At 63.9% G+C, this 19,434-nt stretch overlaps 2 protein-coding genes across 6 annotated transcripts; one reads left to right on the plus strand and one right to left on the minus strand.

The window, feature by feature from the left end:
• Nucleotides 1–142: 142 nt before the first annotated feature.
• ANO8 (anoctamin 8) lies at nucleotides 143–13,420 on the minus strand. Of its 2 annotated transcripts, none has more exons than XM_074528853.1 (18): nucleotides 13,281–13,420; nucleotides 11,073–11,183; nucleotides 10,401–10,533; nucleotides 10,187–10,325; nucleotides 9,835–9,931; nucleotides 9,242–9,358; nucleotides 8,966–9,093; nucleotides 8,480–8,662; nucleotides 7,916–8,068; nucleotides 7,611–7,737; nucleotides 7,455–7,510; nucleotides 6,912–6,986; nucleotides 6,577–6,720; nucleotides 5,405–6,058; nucleotides 4,886–5,077; nucleotides 4,460–4,591; nucleotides 3,897–4,007; nucleotides 143–3,496 (listed from the first exon to the last, which is right to left on the minus strand). In XM_074528853.1, the coding sequence occupies exons 2-18, from the start codon at nucleotides 11,137–11,139 to the stop codon at nucleotides 2,834–2,836; spliced, it is 3,171 nt and encodes a 1,056-aa protein (XP_074384954.1). In that variant the 5' UTR covers nucleotides 11,140–11,183; nucleotides 13,281–13,420; the 3' UTR covers nucleotides 143–2,833. The 2 variants fall into 2 exon arrangements, with proteins under 2 accessions (XP_074384954.1, XP_074384953.1); XM_074528852.1 differs by lacking the exon at nucleotides 13,281–13,420 and adding an exon at nucleotides 11,462–12,708.
• Nucleotides 13,421–13,616: 196 nt separating this feature from the next.
• Nucleotides 13,617–19,334, plus strand: GTPBP3 (GTP binding protein 3, mitochondrial). Of its 4 annotated transcripts, none has more exons than XM_074528854.1 (9): nucleotides 13,617–14,158; nucleotides 16,229–16,494; nucleotides 16,675–16,761; nucleotides 17,057–17,259; nucleotides 17,357–17,429; nucleotides 17,790–17,933; nucleotides 18,077–18,242; nucleotides 18,328–18,603; nucleotides 19,042–19,334. In XM_074528854.1, exons 1-9 carry the CDS (start codon nucleotides 13,689–13,691, stop codon nucleotides 19,274–19,276), a joined length of 1,920 nt encoding a protein of 639 aa, XP_074384955.1. In that variant the 5' UTR covers nucleotides 13,617–13,688; the 3' UTR covers nucleotides 19,277–19,334. The 4 variants fall into 4 exon arrangements, with proteins under 4 accessions (XP_074384955.1, XP_074384956.1, XP_074384957.1 ...); XM_074528855.1 differs by having other exon boundaries at nucleotides 18,328–18,551; nucleotides 19,042–19,212; XM_074528857.1 differs by lacking the exon at nucleotides 13,617–14,158 and adding an exon at nucleotides 15,781–15,859.
• The last annotated feature ends 100 nt before the right edge of the window (nucleotides 19,335–19,434 follow it).

Raw genomic sequence — 19,434 nt, forward strand, 5'->3', positions numbered from 1 at the left:
AAATTCCTGGAGCTCTGTCTCCCCCTTCCCTTGATCCCATTCAGGAAATCTTCTGGAAAATTCCCCTCCTGGCACTTCCTGGTGCCTTCCCACCTGGAATTCCCAAACTCCACCATTTTTCTGGCATTTTTTGCCCAGTTCCCACCTCTTCCTCCACATCCCGGCATTTTCTGTGTCCTACAGCTCCCAAATCCCAGGATTCCCTCCCCGGACACCTCCAGGGCTTGTAATTCGTGGAATTCTCAGAGCCAAATCCTGAATTTTTTGGGATTTTTCCACCCAGTTTTGTCCATTCCCAAACCCTAGGAAGTTCTGTCATTCCCAGCTCCGGGATTTTCCCTTCAAATCCTTCAATTTCCACCCAAAATCTGGGATTACAGAGCTGGAAAAACCTGGATTTTCCCAAAATTCCTGCTAAAATCCCAGATATCCACCGGAATTCTTTTTCCAGTAATTTCCAACAATTCCACATTTTTTATCAACAAGAAATTGATGGGATTTCAAGGTTTTAATTGGATTTTTCCATCCTTTCCTTTCCTGGCTCCTGGGAATATTTGGATGTCATTTTCCAGAGGTTGGGAATGCTGCTCCGGATCCTGGAGCCTAATTCAAATTTTCAAATATGCAAATGAGATGCAAATGAGCCGTCGAAATAAATTTCTTTTTTATTGCGGATTTTACAAAAATAAATTAAAAATAAATAAATTAAACCCCCCCTCCCCCCTCCCTTTCCTTCCTTTCCTGGAATTCCCATGGAATTCACACTCCAAGGAAAAAAATCAAAGGAAAAACCATTCCCAAATTTTTCCCTCCTCCGAAATTCCAGAGGTTCTTTTTGTTGGTTTTTTGGGAAAGGGATGAAAATTTCCCACATTTGGGGCTTTTCCCTCTGGGAATTCTCCACTCCAGAAGGAAATGGGATCAAAGCCATTCCCGGGGATTTTTGGGAAAATCCCGTGGGATGAGGGAGTGAGGAGGAGCCGGAGCCTCCTGGAATTCCCAACGTTCCCAGGGCTCCCTTTTCCTGGGATTTGCCCCAGGATCTCTCCAGGACAATCCCGGCCAGGGCAGGTGGGGGGATTGGGATCCTCCTGCATCCACCTTCCCAAATCTCCTTCCCAAATTCCCAAATCTCCTTCCCTGTTCCCAGATCCCAAAGTCCCCAACCCCAAATCTCCATCTCCAATCCAAAATTCCATCTCCAATTCCCAAATCTCCACCCCCATTCCCAAATTCTGTCCCTAATCCCAGTTTCCATCCCCAGTTCCCAAATTTTCCTTCCCAATCCCCATCCCTGATCCCACCGGGATTTTTCCCACCCCGGAGTGGGAACACGGAGCTTTTCCCTTTGGGAATCCCGGGTTTTCCTGCCCTTATTGCTCTGGAAAATGGCTTCCATTTGGGATCCCCCAAAAAAAAAAAAAACCAAACCCCAAAATTCCATTGATTCTTCGAAAGAGGAGGAGAGAAAAAAACCCGAAAAAAATTCCAACCTGATTTTTGGGAAGAGGGAACAGGAGGGGGCTTGGGACCACTTCCCCCCCTCCCCCCCTTTTCCCAGCTTTTCCCTCTTTTCCCAGATTTTTCCCTTTGGGAATGGATGTCTTCAAGTGCCACCAACCCCGCGAAGCGAAGCAGGGAAAGGAGGGAGCGCATTCCCAGCATGGATCCCGCTGGAATCCAGGGAATCCCGGGAATCTGGGAAATCCAGGAATTCCTTCCCGCGGCAGCAGCGAAGCGGCTCCCACCCCCTCCCGCATTGTCCCTCCCCGTGTCCCCTCCTTGTCCCGCCCTTTATTGCGACAGAATTCCAGGGAATTCGGAGCTGGAGCCGGGAATGTCCCGCTGGGGTTTGGGATTTGGGAGAAGCGGCACCGGCGGCGGGATCGGGGTTGGGATTTAGTGCAAGAAACGCTGCCCCATGCACGGCATTCCCGGGAAATGCGCCCCATTCCCGGCTGGAGAACTCCCGGGAAGGATCTCCCGGATTTGGGATTGGGATCCGCGATTGGGATCCGGGATCCAGGCGGGGGGAGCGGGCGGAGCAGGGTTGAGGCACGGCTGAATCGGGCTCGTCCCGGGGATCCCGGGAATTCCAGGAGCGGGATGTGGCTCCCGGGGATCCAAAGGCTGGAGCGCGGCGTCTCTGGAGGAAACGGAGTGTGGGAGAGTTTGGGATGCTCCAAAAACCGGGATCACTGCCCCCGGTTCCCATGGAAAACCGGGATGCTCCAAAAACCGGGATCACTGCCCCCGGTTCCCATGGAAGCCGGGGTAACTGTCCCCGGTGAGCCCAGGAAGTTTCAGTATGCTCCGGCCGCACCGGGATGTTCCGGCCGCACCGGGATAACTCGCGCCGTGCCCCCGGTCCCGGGATTTCGCCGCCCCGCCGCTCTCAGGCCTCCCCCGCCGTCCCCCCGCGGCTCCCGGGGCGGTGGCGGCGGCTCCGCGCGGCGGGGCCGGGGAGACCCGGGGGGACACAGCCCAGGGGACCGGGGGGACACGGGGGGACACAGCCCAGGGGACCGGGGGGACACGGCGGGGACACACAGCACAGAGCACCGGAGCGGAGCGCGGCGCTGGCGGCCCCCGGCCCGGCCCCGCGGGCGAGCGGCGGCGAGAGGCTCCCGACGGCCACGGCCGCGCGCAGCAGGGACCGGGCGGCGCCCGGAACGGCCGGAACCGGCGGAGCCCCGCTCAGAACCGGGCACCGCCGCCCTCCTGCTCCTCCGCCCGGTTCTCCGGCTCCCCGTGCGCTCGGAGCCCCGCTCAGAGCCGGGCACCGCCGCCCTCCTCCCCCGCCCGGCTCCTCCCGACCCCCCGGAGCCCCCGGTCAGAGCCGGGCACCGCCGCCCTCCTCCTCCGCCCGGTTCTCCGCTTCCTCCCGCGCCCCTTCCTCGTTGAGATGCGACTTCCCGGGCCCCGCGTCCGCCGAGGGCCCCGCGCGGGGCTGCGGGGACGCTCCGGCCGCGCCCCCGTTGGCACCGAGCCCTTCGGACTTGCCGAAATTAAAGAGCTTGCCGGGGTTGAAGGGCTTGGTGGGCGACTGCACCTTCTCGGTGCCCGCGTCCCGCTTAGTCTCGGGCGATTTGAGGAATTTGAAGCTCAGGAACCCCGGCAATTTGTTCTCGCTGCCCGTGGGCGACTGCGGCGACCTGGCGGTGGCTGTGCCGGCCGCGCCGGTGCCCCCGGACAGGAACTTGCCCTGCAGGGGGATGATCTGCTTCAGCTTCATCACGTTGTTGGTGGCCAGCAGCGAGCTGGGCCGCTTGGGTTTGTCGGGGCCGTGCGCGGAGGAGCCGCCGGAGCTTTTCCCCTTGGCCTGGCCCTTGTCGTGCGCCGGGTCCTGCCCGGTGTCCCCGGCCTTGGCGGCCTCGTCGCGGGCGGGGTCGCGGTCGCGGCGCGCCTGGAGCTCGGCGTGGCGCTGCCGCTCCTCCTCCTCGCGCTTGCGGCGCTGCTGCTGCTGGAAATGGTGCTGGGCCTGCCGCTCGTGCTTCTGGGGGCAGCGACAGGGGACATCGAGGGGGCACCGGGACAGCGAGGGGGCACCGGGAATGGGGCATGGCTGGGGGAAATTGAGGGGACACAGCCAGGGTACATTGAAGGGACGCCGGGCATGGGGCATGGCCAGGGGACATAGAGGGGACACTGGGCATGGGGACATTGAGGAGGACACCAGGCATGGGAACACAACAGGGGATGCATCTAGGGGACATCAGGGACACATTGAGGGGCACATTCAGGGGACACTGGGCTTGGGGACACCTCAGGGAGGTCACAGGGACATTTTGGGGAGGCCACCAGCCATGGGCACACCTCTGGGAGCCCAGTGGTGCTGGAGACACTTTGGGGACACCTTGGGGACGTTTTAGGAACGCCACTCCGGCAGGACCCACCTTGAAGGCCTCGCGGCGCTGGTACTCCAGCTTGGCCATCTCCTCGGCCACCCAGGCGGGAATGTCGGGAATGGCCACCTGGATCACGTACTTGAGGAGCAGGGCGAAGTGCTGGGGACACGGGGACAGGGGGACAGGGGACACACCTCAGCATTCCCAGCACTCCTGAAATCCCATCCTTCCATCCCAAAATCCACCCCTTCCATCCCAAAATTCAGAATTTCCATCCCAAAATCTGGCCCAGTGTCCAGGGAATTAATTAATTAATTGTCCAGGGATCTGAATACCCAAGGCTGTCAGTACCCAGAGCTGTGAGTACCCTGGGATTTGAATACCCAGGGATTTGAGTACCCCGGAATTTGAGTACCCGAGAATTTGAATACCCAGGGATTTGAATACCCAGGGATTTCTCGCCCATCCAGCCCAGCACTCCCCTGGCCATCCCCACCCTCAGCCATCATCTCCCTGAGCCGTGACCCAGCCTGGGCACCCCAAACCCCATTGGGGTGACCCTGGGGTGACCCCAGCCCCCATTGGGGTGACTCCAGGGGTTCCCCCGGTACCTCGAGCACCACAACGCAGACGATGGCGGCCTGGGGGCTGAGCCCAGGGAAGAGGCGCTGCAGCTGCCCACACTGAGCGATCAGGTAGCAGTTAACCATGATGGCCAGGACGCCCATGGCCTCCATTACCTTCTGCAAGACACAATTGGGGCATTAATTATAGGGTTTTTGGTTAATTTGTTAATTAGTGTGGTGGTTAATGGGGATCACACTGAGCGATCAGGTAGCAATTAACCACGATGGCCAGGACGCCCATGGCCTCCATCACCTTCTGCAGGACGGTTGAGGCATTAATTAAGGGCGGTTTTGGTTAATTTGTTAATTAGTGTGGTGGTTAATGGGGACCACATTGAGCTGATGCTGTCCCCGCTGTCCCCGTGTCCCATGTCCCACCTGCCAGTGGCCAATGCTGTCCCCATGTCCCACCTGCCAGTGGCCGATGCTGGCCACGCGCTGCCCGAAGGGTCTCTGCAGGCCCGTGCAGAGCTTGAAGGCGTCACTGCGGATCTCCAGGACGTTGTTGAGCAGCGCGCAGGCGGCCGCCAGCGGGAAGGCCGAGGAGAACAGCACCACGTAGCCAAACTGGATGAACATCTCCTGGTAGTCCTGGAAGGTGTCCTGAGGGGACAGCGGGGACACTGCACACGTCACCGGGGGCTCCGCGGTGGCTCTTGATGGGACAGCTTGGGAAGGGACATTCTGGGAGGCCACCAGGCATGGGGACATCTCAGGGATCTTATGGGACACCCCGGGTCCTGATGGCCACAAGGGACACCTCAGGAAGGGACACTCTGGGAGGCCACCAGACATAAGGACACCTCAGGGGCCCCATGGGACACCTGGGGGATCCTGATGGCTACAGGGACACCTCAGAGAGCCCCAGAACACCTTGGGGAACCCAGGAGGTCCAGGGACAAGGGGACAAAGGGGACAGAAGCCACCCACCTCATACTTCTTCATGCAGCTCTCCACCTCAGCCTGGGTCAGCTGCGTGGAGTAATCCTCCTCGGGGGGGTCGATCCACGAGGCGCGGTTGCGCTTCCTCCCTTCCTCCTCGCCCTCCTCCTCCTCCCTCCTCCTCCTCCTCGCCAGCACCGCCGGCTCCGCCGCCCTGCCGGGGCTGCCGGGCTGCGCTTCGGCCTCCTCCTCGTCCTCGCAGAGTTCGAACACGGCCGCGGGGTCCATGCCCTTCTCCACCATGGTGGGGCTGCCCTCCTCCAGGAAGGGCTCGTCCTCGGTGCCGGCGGGCTCGGCGCGGCGCTCGGCGCGCTCGATGAAGCTCACCTTCTTCAGCTTCAGCCCGCAGTCCAGCGCGCTCTCCTCCTCCGAGTCCGAGCCGCGCCGCTCTTCCTCCCCTGCCGCCTCCTCCTCCTCCTCCTCGGGCACGCCGCAGCCGCCGTTCAGGCATTTCTTCTCGCCGCGCTCCGCAGGGCCGTGCGGGGGCGGCCGCGGGGCGAGCAGGCGGAGCAGGGCCCGCCCGAGCTCCCGCAGGCTCCGCACGCTCAGCTCGCCGCGCCGGAGCCGCCGGTACAGGTGCGGCTGCGACACCTCCCGCACGTTCTGCAGGAACTGCCGCGTGATCAGCAGCGTGGCCAGCATCTGCGGGGACACGCGGGACGCGGTGTCACCCCCCCACGCCAATGGCCGCGGAATGTGCCCATGGCCTGGCCCCGCGGGGTTCCTGGCGCTCCTGTGCTGTCCCTGCTCCTGATGTCCCCACAGTGTCCCTGCTCTTCTTGTGGTGTCCCTGCTCCTCCCTGTTGTCCCTACAATGTCCCTGCTCCCCTTGTGGTGTCTCTGCTTCCCTTGTGCTGTCCTCGCTCCTGATGTCCCCCCAGTGTCCCTGCTCTTCTTGAGGTCTCCTCGTGCTGTCCCTGATCCTCTCTGCTGTCCCCGTGGTGTCCCCACCCCTCTGTGTCACCCCACCAGTGTCCCCTCTGCTGTAACCTCCTCCCACCACTGACACCCCCATGGGGGGGGGCCGCAGCAGCGCCACCGCCACCCTGGGTGGGCTGGGGACACCTGTGTCCCCTGGGTGTCCCCTGGGTGTCCCCTGGGTGCCCCCTGAGTGGTCCCTGGGTGTCCCCTGGGTCCCCTGGGTGTCCCCACGCTCCTACTTTGGATACTCCCAGGGTCCAGCAAAAGCGCAGGAGGCGCCTGAGGAAGATGAGGGACAGGTGGAGGTGGAGGAAGATGGAGGGGAGCAGAGCCTCCCGGAGCTGCCGCGCGAGGCTCTGCGACAGGGACAGGATGAACAGGAGCTGCGGAAGGGACACAAAAGGGACACAAAGGGACAACACGGCGACACCACACAGGGACAGAGACACGCCGTGAGCCGCGCTGGGCGGGTACACAGGCGGGGACAGCCGGAGGGATGCGGTGGTGGTGGAGGGGCTGGAGGGGTGTTGGGGACACTGTGGGGACATCGGCCCCGCTGGCAGGGTCCCCTCACCTCCTTGAGGCGCTCCATGTCCTTGAGGTAGAATCCGATGTAGAAAAGGCTCAGGTAGGAATTGACGAACTGGAACTGGTGGTGACAGCAGGGTGGCACCTCGGTCACCTCGGTGTCCCCTCAGCGCTGGCTGAGACCTTGCTTCCCTCCGTGTCCCCTCTGTGACATCTCCAGCCCCAGCTGTCACCTCTGCAGCTGCCAGGACCCCTCTGCCCCTGCTGGACCTCTCTGGTCCCCTCTGTCCCTCACCAAGAGCCCCAGTGCCCTCTGTCCCCTCAGCAAGAGCTGCCAGGACCTCTCCAGTCCCTCCCACTCCCCCGTGTCCCTGATCCTGGCCCCCTCCAGTCCCCCAGTGTCCCCTCCGTGTCCCCATGTCCCTGTGTGCCCCCGTGTCCCCCATGTCCCCAATGTCTCCAATATCCCCATGCCCCCATGTCCCCCCATGTTCCCATGTCCCCCATGGTCCCCTTGTCCCCGTGTCCCCAGTGTCCCTGTGTCCCAGTCTTCCCTCAGTGTCACTCCAGTGTCCCCGTGTCCCCTCACCAGGACCATTTTGATGATGAGGTGTTTCTCGTAGGCGCTCTGCAGCCGATAATTCTCTGCAGGGCACAGGGCGAGTCAGGGGGGCCCGGGGGTCCCAAGGCCACCCCAGGGCCACCCCAGGGCCACCCCAGGGCCACCGCAGGGTCCCCAGCGCACCCATGTCATTGAGCCACAAGGCCACTTTCTTGTAGAGCTCGTCACAGGTGGTGACAATGACAGCCAGGATGATTTTGGGCAGGAAGCGAAGGACGCGCGGCAGCTCCTGGATGCTGAGCACCAACTCCTGTGGGGACAGGGACAGGGACAAGGTGGGGACAGGGATGGGACAGGGAGAAAATCAGGGCCAGGATCAGGATCAGAGCAGGACCAGGAGCAGGAGCAGCACCAGCAGCAGGAGCAGTGTCACTGTCACTGTCCCCAGAGCAGTGCCACTGTCACTGTCCCCAGGGCCGGTGCCACACCTGGAGCTGGAAGCAGCCGAGCATGAGGAGGAAGACGAGGGTGAGGCAGGCCAGGCAGATGGGGAGGCTGACGAGGCTCTGGAAAAGGAGGCGCTTCCAGGGCGGGTAATAGAACTCCTCAGCGCTGGTCACCGGGCTGATCCGCTTGGTGCCCTGTGGGCACGGCCCGTGGCACACACAGGGGACAGGGACAGGGACCCATAGGGCACTCACAGGGACAGGGACAGGGAGACATGGGGCACCCACGGGCACAGGAACCCCCTGGGTACCCACAGGGACAGGGACCCCACAGCACCAGGGACCCACGGTCCATGGCACACACAGGGACAGGGACCCCACAGATCCTGGCACCCCACAGCTCCAGGCACCCCAAAGATCCAGGGACCCCTGCTGGGACCCTGGGGCTGGTGGCTGAGCCCCCCTCAGGATGGGATCTGGGGGCCCTCCTGAGGAATGGGATACCCCGAAAGGGATGGGATCCCCCAAGGAATGGGACCCCCAGAAGGGACAGGACCCCAAGGAATGGGGCCCCAGAAGGGAGGGGACCCCGTGTTGGTGTCTGACCCGGAACTGGGGCCGCGGCTCCTCCAGGGACTCTGCGGGGGTGTCCAGGGTCCCCCACTTGTAGGCGAACTCGGCGCCGCGGCGCTTCCACTCCTCCAGGAACAGCGTGGCCCAGATGACGTTGAAGATGGCAAAGACCACGCAGGAGATGTCCTGGCTGGTCTGGGGGACAGACAGCACCAACTGCACCGGGGTTGGTCCCCTCCCCGCCCCCACAGCCCCCCAGCCCCGAAGGAATGGATGGGGTGAGGCATTGAGGGAAACGGAGGAAGGAATCCATCAGGGAAGGGGGCAAAACCCCACAAGGAGGGATGGAAAACCTCAAGGAAGGATGGAAACCCTCAAGGAGAGTTGGTAAACCCCCAAGGAGGGATGAAAACCCTTAAAGGAGTGTAGAAACCCTCACAGAAGGGTGGGAACCCCAAGCGGGCATGGAAACCCCCCAGGAAGGTTGGGAAGCCCCCAGAGTGGCCCCAGAGGCCCCACCTGGTCGCTGTCGGTGAAGGTGTAGAGGATGGAGCCGAACACGGCCGGGTACACCATGGCCGAGGTGTAGAAGCCCAGCCAGGCAAAGTACATGGCGATCTTCACCCCAAAATAGTCACAGATGTCATCTGGGTGGGGCACAGGGAACATCAGTGGGGCCGGGACCCCAAAACTCCACTGGAGTCACCCCAAAGCTCACTGAAGGGCTAGGGCCCCACAAACCCTCCTGGGGTGACCCCAAACCCTCCGAGCCCCCCAAAGCGCCCCCGATCTCACCGAGGGGCTGCGCCTCGCACACCGCCTGCACCCAGGACTTCATCAGGCGCTTGAGGATCCTCTGCTCGTGCAGCGGGAACAGCTGCTGGATCACCCCCCGTGCGGCCAGCTCCGGGACTGCCACGGGGACACGGCGTCAGCGACAGCGGGGACACGGGGACACGGCCCGGGGTCCCCACTGCCACCCCGAGGGGTCCTGGGGGGGCGGGAGTAGGGGTGGGGACAGTGGGGACAGCTCTGTGCCCACCAGGATCCTACAGTCCCCGCCCAGCACACGGCCCCAGGGATGGGGACAATGGGGACAGGAGGTCACGGACAGCGGGGACACGGCCCGGGATCCCCACTGCCACTCCGTGTGGCCCTGGGGTGGTGGGGCTGGCACAGGGACAATGGGGACGGTGGGAGCGCTGTGCCACAGGGCCAGTGCCACCAGGTGCCACCAGGTGCCACCAGATGCCACACATGGCAGTGTCAGCAGTGTCACTGGCTGCCATGGCACTGTCACCGGGTGCCATGGCAGTGTGACCAGCTGCCATGGCAGTGTCAGCAGTATCACTGGCTGCCATGGCACTGTCACCGGGTGCCACACTCACTGATGGGCTGGCCCTCCAGGAAGTGGATGTTGTGCAGGGACTCGCCCTGCTTGGCCCGCAGGTTCTCCAGCCAGTAGCGGATGATGCTCTGCCGCTCCTGCAGGGGACACGCTGCCATTGGCCCTGGCCTGTCCCTGTCCCCAGTGCCAGGGGTGCCTGTATCCTCACCCAGCCTCCCCAGATTCCCGTGTCCCGTATCCCCATATCCCAACACCTCCATATCCCTGGATTCCCGTTGTTCTGTACCCACTATCCCTGTGCCCCACATCCGGGTATATCATATCCCCTTATCCCACATCCCGTACCCCCACACCCCATATCCCACACCCCGTTCCCCACACCCCGTTCCCACCTGGGAGCTGAAGAAGCCGAGCTCGTTGTCGATGTTCTCGTAGATGAAATCCTCCTCGCAGGAGAAGCCGCGGGTGCCGCCCCCGAACTCCGCCTTCACCGGCTTGCGCAGCCCCAGCTCGTCCGCCCCGCGCAGCAAGCTGGGGGGCAGCGTGGGGACAGTGTTGGGACAGTGTTGGGGACATGCTGGAGACATGCCGGGGACTGGCACGCACCTCTCGTAGGTGGCGGTGAGGAAGAAGGCGTAGACACGCGTGTGCCGGTGGTGCCGCACCTGCACGATCAGCTCGGGGATACCCAGGCGGATGTGGTTCAGCAGCCACAGCAGCGTGTGGTCATCCGTGCTGTCTGCAGGGACAGTGCCGTGTGTCCTGCCCCGTGTCACCGGCCCGGTGCCCATCCTGCCATGTGTCCCTCATCCCTGTTCCGGTGCCCCTCCATCCCTGTGTCCCTCATCCCTGTCCCCATCCTGTCACCTGTCCCTGTTCCGGTCCCCATCCATCCACACATTCCCTATCCCTTCCCACGTCCCTACCCCTGCCTGCATCCCCAATCCCTGCCCCATCCCACGTCCCACCCCAATCCCACATCCCCAATCCCCCAATCCTCCAATTCCCCATCTCCTCTGCCCCCTCCCCAGCTCTTCCTACCATCCCCACCCGCTCCTGCCCCGGCTATCCCGGTTCTCCTGGCCACAACTCAATCCTGGTTTTAGCAATAACATCCCGATCGCGGTTTTCCCGATCCCAGTTCTCCCGATCACATCCCGATCCAGGTTTTCCCGGCCCCACCCTGATCTCGATTTTCCCGATCACATCCCGATCCCGGTTTTTCCAGTCCCACCCCGCCCCTATCCCGATTTCCCCGGTTTCCCGGGCCGTTCCTACCCGGGAATGTCATCAGCACGTCGCAGTTCTCCGTGGGCACCGTTTTCATCCAGGCCTTGTGGGACATGATGTAGCGCCCGGCCTGGAGCAGCCGCTTCCCGAAGAGTTTATCTGCGGGGGGAGGCCGGGCAGGGATCAACTCCCGCGGGCAGCGGATCCCAGAGCGCCCCGGAGCCCCGGGCTGGCACCGGGACGCGTCCCCGCCTGTCCCCAGCCCGGCCGCGGCACGGGGCACGGCGGGGCCACCGCCCTGGCATCGGGTTTCTCCTGCGGCAGCTCCCAAAATCGGCCCCGACAGCTGCGGGGAGGAGCCGCCAGCGCGCCCCGCCACCCCCGGCGGTGCCCAATGTCGCGGGGTGTCCCCTCGGAGCGTCCCCAAGGGCTCTCACCTCCTCCCGGAGCCCGGGCACGAAAAAGCGCCGGAAAAACGGGGATGGGGAAAAGCAGCCTGTCTCCATGGAAACCGCGCCGCCGCGCCGGGCTGCGGTGGGGACAGTCCCCAAAGCACCCCCGGGTGCGGTGGCACCGAGGGGACAGGGCCGCTGCCCCGCCCCGCTGTCCCCGTGCCCGGTGTCCCCAAAGAGCCGCCCGGGGAGGGTGGGGACGGGGGGGGGATCCCAAAAATATCCACCCGGGGCTGGCAGGGAGGGAGGGAGGGAGATGGTGGGGACCCCGCTTGTCGCTTCCCTGCCTGTGTCCCCTCGCGCCTCAGTGTCCCCTCCTCGGCCCGGGATGTGGCGGCGCCCCGGGGCTGGGAAGGGCTCGGGGTGCCGGAAACCGCCCGGGAAAACAGGAAATGCCAGAGCTGATGATGCCAGGAAGGCACCCCAAAACCGGGCACCTCTGTGGGACAACCAAACCCGGGAACCTCTGCTGGGAACCCCCCAAACCCGGGCACCTCCTGGGAACCTCTGCTGGGAACCCCCAAACTCCGCGCCCTGACGGGCTCTGAAAGGCTCCGCTGTCCCCGAGCCGAGGGTGGCACTTGAGGACAGCGCCAGCATGCCACCCCCGCTGTGGCACGGGTCCGGCAGGCTGGGCACGGCCGTGTCCTGCCCTGGCGTGGGGGGGGTACCAGGCTGTGGGGCAATGTGGTGCCAGGCTGTGGGGGTAAGGGGGTGCCAGGGTTTGGGGTTAATGGGGTGCCAGGGCGTGGGGCAATGGGGTCCCAGGCCGTAGGGCAATGGGGTGCCAGGCTGCTGGGGGATTGAGCTTTAGGGGTGCTCGGGTATTGGGGTGCTGGGTGTGGGGATGTTGGGGTATCGGGGTACTGGGGGTATCAGGGTACTGGGATGTTGGGGTGTTGGGATGCCAGGGTATCAAGTTATTGGGTGCCAGGGTGCTGAGGTGTTGGGATGCCAGGTTTTTGAGGTGCCAGGCTGTTCGGGTGTTGGCGTGCCAGGCTGTTGGGGTGCCAGGCGGTTGATGTTTCTGGGTGCAGGGGTACCAGGGTGTTACAGTGCAGGGCTCTTGGGGTGACAGGGATGGAATGCCAGGGTATCAGGGTACTGGGGTGCAGGGGTGCCCGAGTGCCAGGGTGTTGGGGTATCAGGATGCAGGGGTGCTGGGGGGCTGAGGTATTGGGGTACCAGGGTGTTAGGGTGTCAGGCTTTGGGGATGTTGGGGTACCAGGGTTGGGGCACAGGTGCATGGTGGTGAGGTTCAGAGGTAGCTGGGTGTTGGGGTATTGGGGTGCCAGACTCTCAGGGTGCCAGTGTTTTAGGGTGCCCATCTTTTAGGGTGCCAGGCCATGGGGATATCAGGCTGCAGGGCTACCAGTGTGCCCGGTGGGCACGGGGCATTGGCGGCGGTGGCCGTGCCACCCTGGCCGGGCAGTCGGGTGACGCCGGCAGGCTGAGCTCACCCACCCTGCATTATTTATGTCCTGCCCGCAGCGGTGCCACCCGGCGCAGGCGGCGGCTGCGGGGCCACTGCCACCCGCGTGGGGCAGTGCCCACCCCGGGGGCACAGACCCAGGCCGGGGGGGCTTTCCGTGCCCAAGCTCATGGAAAAAGGGGGTCCCCACCATCCCCAGGCAGGCTGGGCTTGGGGGGCGACCGCCACCCTCACCCCGCTGTCCCCGCGGCCCCTCCCGACACGCGGTGCCACCACCGAGGTGGCCCCGAGGGCTCGGCGGGGCCGGCGCCCCGTGTGCCACCCCCCGGATCCTCCCGCTTGTCCCCGTTTGTCGCGGGCCGTGCCGCTCACCTTGGCTCCCGGGCTAAGGTCACCGGAGCTGCGGCGTGGCGGGCACCGAGCGGCGTCCCGGGGGGCACGAAGTGGGTCACCCACCGCCGGCAGGAGCCCCGCTCGGTGCCGCAGCTGCCACCAGGCCCTGCCAGCCCCCCCCGCCGCGGGGACCCCGATCCGGGGATATCACCTGGCCCCGCGCCACGCGGGGGAGGGGACCCCAAGGCCGGCGTGGGGACAGCGACACAAAGGCTGCGAGCTGCGCCACCCCCCTGTCGTGCTGGGGGGGGCACGGGCCTGGCAAGGGGGGTGGCGGGGACAAATCGCCTTCCCGGGGTGGGGGGGACACGGGGGGTGTCGCCGGTGGCGGGGGGGACACGGCGTCGGCTGCCGGCGCCATCCCGGGGGGGCTCGGGGCTGTCCGGAATGGGGGGAAAGGTGACAAAAATCCCTCCGAGAGCCACAGAACCCCCCCGCAATGAGGCGGGACCCGCCCGGGCTCGGGGGCTCGGAGCCGCGCCGGTACCGGGTGATGCTCAGAGCTCCGGTACCGGCAGCCCCGACCCCCCCACCGCCTGCCGGCCCGCATCCGCAGCGAGACGCATCCCGGCCTTCCCCGTGCCCCTCCCGCACCCCCCGGTTCCCCGTACCCAGCACTCCGGTGGGCGCCGCCGGTTCCGCTCGCTCCTCCGCTGCCGGGCCCCGCCGGGGCCGCTCTCCGTCCTGCGCCGCGGCCGCCGCCGCTTCGGGCATGGTGCGGGGCTCGGCGGCGGCGGCGGGGCCGGTGCATGGGGCCGCCGGGGCCGCCGGGGCCGCCGCTGCCGCCGCCGCTGCGGCCGGGAGGAGGGACAAAGGCGACCGCGGCGGAGCGGAGCGCGGAGCCGCCGCCGCTCCCGGTACGCTCCGGTTGGCCGCGGCTCCCGGCCACGCGTGTCCGGCCGCGCCCCGCGGGGGGGTCCCGGGGGGAGCGCGGGGACGGCTCGGAACGGGGGTGGCACCGGTGGCGCCCCGGCGGGGTCCCCGGTGTGCCCCGAAATGTCCCCCCCTCACTTCCCCACATCGCCCCCCCCCGCCGTGCTCGGCTGTCCCCAGCGGTGCCCCCAAGTGCCGCCGCCCCGTGCCTCCCGGTGCCCCCCCGTGCCCCCTCAGTGCCCCCCCCGCTCGATGAGGCGGCTCCCGGTAACTCGAGCGGGGTGAGCGCTGCCCGGTGACATTTGGGGTGATCCCCCCTCCCCCAGAGCGGCCGCCCCAGCGCAGGGGATCCCCCAAAATCCCACAAAGCCCCCCAGAGCCCCCCCAAAGCCCCTCCAAACTGGGGGTCCCGCCCAGCCCGGCCGCTCAGAGCCCCCCGGGATGCGGGACTTGGGCCCGGTGCCAGCCCGGCTGCCCGGTGCCACCGGGAGATGTCCCCAAGCTGTCACCTCGGCTGGCACAGGGGGGGGCGGGAGCCGCTGCCAGGCCCGGGACTGGGGGGGCCGGGGGGGGCACGGGGTCACCGGGGCCGTGTGGGCTGTCCCAGTCCATCCCAGTCCGTCTGTGCCTGTATCCCCCCTGGAAGACAAGCCCAGATTTTGGGAATTGGAATAGCTACAGGAATAATAATAATAATGCTATCTAATTAACAACAGTAACAATAATATCTAATTAATAATAATATAAATAATAAAATATACACTATCTAAATTATTATTATCATTATCATTACCATTATCATTATCGTTATCATTATTTAACCACAAGAAGAAGTAAAATATATTGGTTTAATCTACAAGATGGCGAGAAGACAAGTCAAAGGTTAAAACCAAGCAAAAAAATGTCTAAATGCAAAGAAATATTTTAAGATAAACTCTTATAAATCTGCATGAGCCTCTGTAATGGAGTCTATAGAAAATATGGTTTAAGTTAAATAAATATACATATATTTTATATATTTTAATATTTATATATAAATTATATATATTTAATACAAAACCACTACTATACTATATTAAATATATATTATTTATTTACACAAAACTATACATTCAATATATTTATATTTATTTGACTTAAAACATGTTCTCTACATACTGATCCTTTACAGGGCGTACCTGCGTATTCATAACAATAAATAGAAATAAAAATTAATTAATTAAAAATATAAAAATAGAAATATCAAGCAAATAGCCAAGCACGCCAGGGCCGGATTTTATCTCTTAATAAATTTATAAATTTTTAGATTTTCTTTCAATATAAATAGATATCAAATCTTATAAGTATTTAAATAATGTTTCTCACTGGGACCGGGCGGAACCGCGGGGTTCGCGTGGCTTCACCAGGGAGACGCGATCTTTGCATACTAACCAATCAGAAGCCGTGTTTCAGCCTTAGCCCTGCCCCTCGATGTGTCTTGACCAATAGCATGCGTTAATGAGCGGGGGCGCTGAGGCCGGTGTGGCGGCTTTGTTAGTTATTAACCAATCAGAAGCAGAATTACCGTTATGACCACGCCCGCCTCGGTAGGGTTGACCAATGGCGTGCGGTGGTGGGCGGGGCCAGGCGGGCGCGGGGAAGGCAGCGATGGCGCTGAGCGGGGCCATGAGGGCGGCGAGGGGCAGGTGAGGGGACGGGGGGTTCAGAGGGACAGAGGGGGCAGGGAGGATAGAGGGACAGAGAGACAGAGGGGACACGGAGGGGACACGGGGATAGGGAGGACACCGCTGGTGCCTGTGGGATGCGCGGGTACGGGAGTGGGTGAGCCGGGGTTTGGGGATACCTGGGGAGGGGGCACATGTGCAGAAGAGTCCCACCTGGGGAGGGTTCTCACCTGGAAAAGGGGGTCCATGAGGAGGGGTTTCACCTGGGGAGGGAACACCTGAGGTCAGCACACACCTGGGGAGGGGTCTCATCCCCACGGGGCTGGGGACACGGGGGTCGCGCCCCCTCCGTGCCCACCGGGGGTGCCCATAATGCCCCCCATCCCCCAGGTGTGCGCGGGCGCTGAGCTCGGCGGTGCCACCCACGGCGGGCACAGGTGCCACCCGGCGCACAGGTGACACCATCTTCGCGCTGTCCTCGGCGCCGGGGCGCTGCGGCGTGGCCGTGATCCGGGCCAGCGGGCCGGGCAGCGGGGCCGCCCTGCGCAGCCTCACCGGGACCCCCGAGCCCCCGCCCCGGGTCATGGCCCTGCGGCGCATCCGGGACCCCCAGACCGCCGAGAGCCTGGACAGGGGGCTCGTGGTGTGGTTCCCAGGTGGGGACATAGGTCTGGGGACATGGGGCTGGGGTCGGGGGGTATGAATTAGGGTTTGGGGACACAGATGTGGGGTTGGGGTCGGGGAGGGGGCATGAACTGGGGTTTGGGGGCACGGGGTTGGGTTTTGGGGGCGGGGGTTGGCAGCCGGGATGCCCACCCAGCCCCGTGTGCCCGCAGGGCCCCACAGCTTCACCGGGGAGGACTGCGCCGAGCTGCACGTGCACGGGGGGCCCGCCGTGGTCAGCGGGGTGCTGCGGGCCCTGGGTGAGCCCTGATCCCATCCTGACCCTATTCCTGCCCTTCCCGATCCTATGCCATCTCTCCTGCCCCTTTCCCAGCCCTCCTGATCCTTTCCCTCTTCCCCTTGGGATGCCGGGTGATCCTCCCCGTCCCTCCTCCCCCTTCGCTCTGGGATCCCAAGGATTCGGCTTGATCCTCCCGTGTCCCATTTCCCCCTGTACCCTTTCCCCTTTCCTTTGGGATCCCGAAGGTTCCTCCTGCTCCCCCCACCCCATTTCCCGGGCCCCCCTCCATCCCGCCGTGCCCGGTGTCCCCCCAGGCCGTTTGCCGGGGCTGCGTCCGGCCGAGCCGGGCGAGTTCACCCGCCGGGCGTTTGCCCACGGCAAGCTGGACCTGACGGCGGCCGAGGGGCTGCGGGACCTCATCGGGGCCGAGACGGAGGCGCAGCGGCGCCAGGCGCTCCGGCAGATGGAGGGCGACCTGGGCCGGCTGTACCAGCGCTGGAGCCACGCCCTCACCCAGGTGGGGCTCACCTGCGGGGCCGCCCATCCCTTCCCAGTGGCCACCCAGCCCTCCCCTGTGGCCAGCAGCTCGGGGCTGATTCCCACCCCAATGGCAGGCACTCGCCCACCTGGAGGCCTACATCGACTTCAGCGAGGATGACAACGTGGAGGAAGAGGTTCTGACCCAAGGTGAGCCTCTGCTGTCCCCATGTCATGGCTGTGTCCCCATGGTGGCACACTAGGAATGGGGACAAGAGGGGGCTTGTCCCATCCAGCCGCTCCAGGTCCTTGTTTGTCCCCATGACTGGGACATGGGGTCTTCTGCCCCATTTTTTTTATCCCAAATTTAGGGGTCAGGACTCGGGGTCTGTTCCAGTGTTTTATCCCAAATTTCAGGCTTAGGACCTGGGGTCTCTCCTGGTGTTTTTCCCCAGTCTGGGGCTCGGGCCCCACTGTGCCCAGCCGGGCTGTCCCTGCTGTGTCCCTGCAGTGTCCGGGCTGTGTCCCTGCCGTGTCCCCACCCGGGCTGACCCCGCCGTGTCCCCGCAGTTCGTGACACCGTGCGGGCGCTGCTGCAGGAGCTCCGGGGCCACCTGCGGGACGGGCGCCGGGGGGAGCTGCTGCGGGAGGGGGTCCGGGCCGTCATCGCCGGCCCCCCCAACGTGGGCAAGAGCAGCCTGCTCAACCTGCTCTGTGAGTGGGGCTCGGGGAAAAGGGAGCGTTCCGGACCTCCAGAGGGAGCCATTCCCACTGTCCCCAGGCCATCGTGTCACCCACGGGCACGGTGGGGTTGGGATCATTCCCAGATCCCCCAGGAGCTTTCCCGCTGTCCCCAGGTCGGCGCCCGGCCGCCATCGTGTCCCCCACGGCGGGCACCACACGGGACGTGCTGGAGGTGGCCCTGGACATCGGGGGGTACCCGCTGGTGCTCAGTGACACTGCGGGGCTGCGTCAGGCCACCGATCCCGTGGAGCGCGAGGGGGTGACCCGGGCACGCGACCGGTGAGCTCTGGGGACTTTGGGGAGGTTTTGGGGGGGTCCCCACAGCTCAGCCCAGAAGTTGACATCGCCCTGTGTGTGTCCCCAGGTTGTGCCAGGCTGACCTGGTGCTGGCAGTGCTGGATGCCACCTCAGTGTCACCCACGCCGGTGGCTCTGGGGGCAGCGCTGGCAGCGCTGGAGCCGCCCCCGGGCACCCCCTGTGTGCTGGTGCTCAACAAGGCTGACCTGCTGGGGGTGCACAGGGGGTCCCCGAGTACCACCGGTGCCCAGGGACAGGGACCCCCTGCCACCCTGCTGTCCTGCAAGACGGGTGAGGGGCTGGAGGCGCTGCTGGAGCTGCTGACACAGCAGCTGGCACAGCTGTGAGTCCGGGGGGATCCCAAACCCTCGTCCTGGTTTTTGGGGCTGGCTGATCCCCCTTTCCCTGGCTGGTTCCCCTTTCTCTGGCTCATCCCCTTTTCCATTCCTGATCCCCTTTCCCTGCCTGATCCCCTTTTCCGTGCCCTATGTCCTTTCCATGCCTGATCCCTTTCCCATGCCCAATCCCTTTCCCATTCCTTATCCCATTTCCCTGCCCAATCCCCTTTCCCATTCCCGATCTGGTTTTACATTCCTGATCCCCTTTCTATGCCCGATCCTTTTCCCATTTCCCATCCCCTTCCCCATTCCCGATGCCCTTTTCTATTCCCGTTCCCAATCCCTTTCTCAATCCCTTTCCCATTTCCGATCCCTTTCCCATTCCCAATCGCTTTCCCAATCCCCATTCCCAATCCCAATCCCGTTCCCACTCCCTTTTCCAGGTGCGGGGATCCCCTCCTGGGCTCTCCCAGCCTGACTCAGAGCAGGCACAGCCGCCACCTCGGGGCGTGCGCGGCAGCCCTGGAGTGCTTTGGGGACCTTGGGGACAGCGGGGACCTGGCGGTGGCGGCCGAGCAGCTGCGGGTGGCGCGTCGGGAGCTGGGCAGGATCACCGGGCATGTGGGCGCCGAGGACATCCTGGATATCATTTTTAGGGACTTTTGTGTCGGGAAGTGACGGTGGCACTCCATGGGGTGGGGTGTCGCTGGGATTAAACCATGGTGCCTTTGGTGGCTTTGCTGTTGTCCCCTCGCTGGTGACCGTGTTTGGGAGTGTGTCCTGAGGCCCAAATATGGGAAAACCCCCCGGAAAAAGTCCCAGTTTCTGGCCAGGGG

The sequence above is a fragment of the Zonotrichia albicollis genome, chromosome 29, assembly GCF_047830755.1.
Source record: "Zonotrichia albicollis isolate bZonAlb1 chromosome 29, bZonAlb1.hap1, whole genome shotgun sequence".
In the NCBI taxonomy this organism is placed as follows: Eukaryota; Metazoa; Chordata; class Aves; order Passeriformes; family Passerellidae; genus Zonotrichia; species Zonotrichia albicollis.

Bases quoted from the DNA above. Each gene is read 5' to 3' on its own strand.
- ANO8 (XM_074528853.1), bottom strand. From the start codon at position 11,139: ATGTCCCACAAGGCCTGGATGAAAACGGTGCCCACGGAGAACTGCGAC. The intron at 9,094-9,241 runs GTGAGATCGGGG...TGCCCCACCCAG, and splicing joins GTGCGAGGCGCAGCCCCTCG to ATGACATCTGTGACTATTTT. The intron at 5,078-5,404 runs GTGGGTGGCTTC...CTGTCCCCTCAG, and splicing joins GCTGCATGAAGAAGTATGAG to GACACCTTCCAGGACTACCA.
- GTPBP3 (XM_074528854.1), top strand. From the start codon at position 13,689: ATGGGGGGAAAGGTGACAAAAATCCCTCCGAGAGCCACAGAACCCCCC. The intron at 17,430-17,789 runs GTGAGCCTCTGC...GTGTCCCCGCAG, and splicing joins GGAAGAGGTTCTGACCCAAG to TTCGTGACACCGTGCGGGCG. The intron at 18,243-18,327 runs GTGAGCTCTGGG...GTGTGTCCCCAG, and splicing joins GTGACCCGGGCACGCGACCG to GTTGTGCCAGGCTGACCTGG.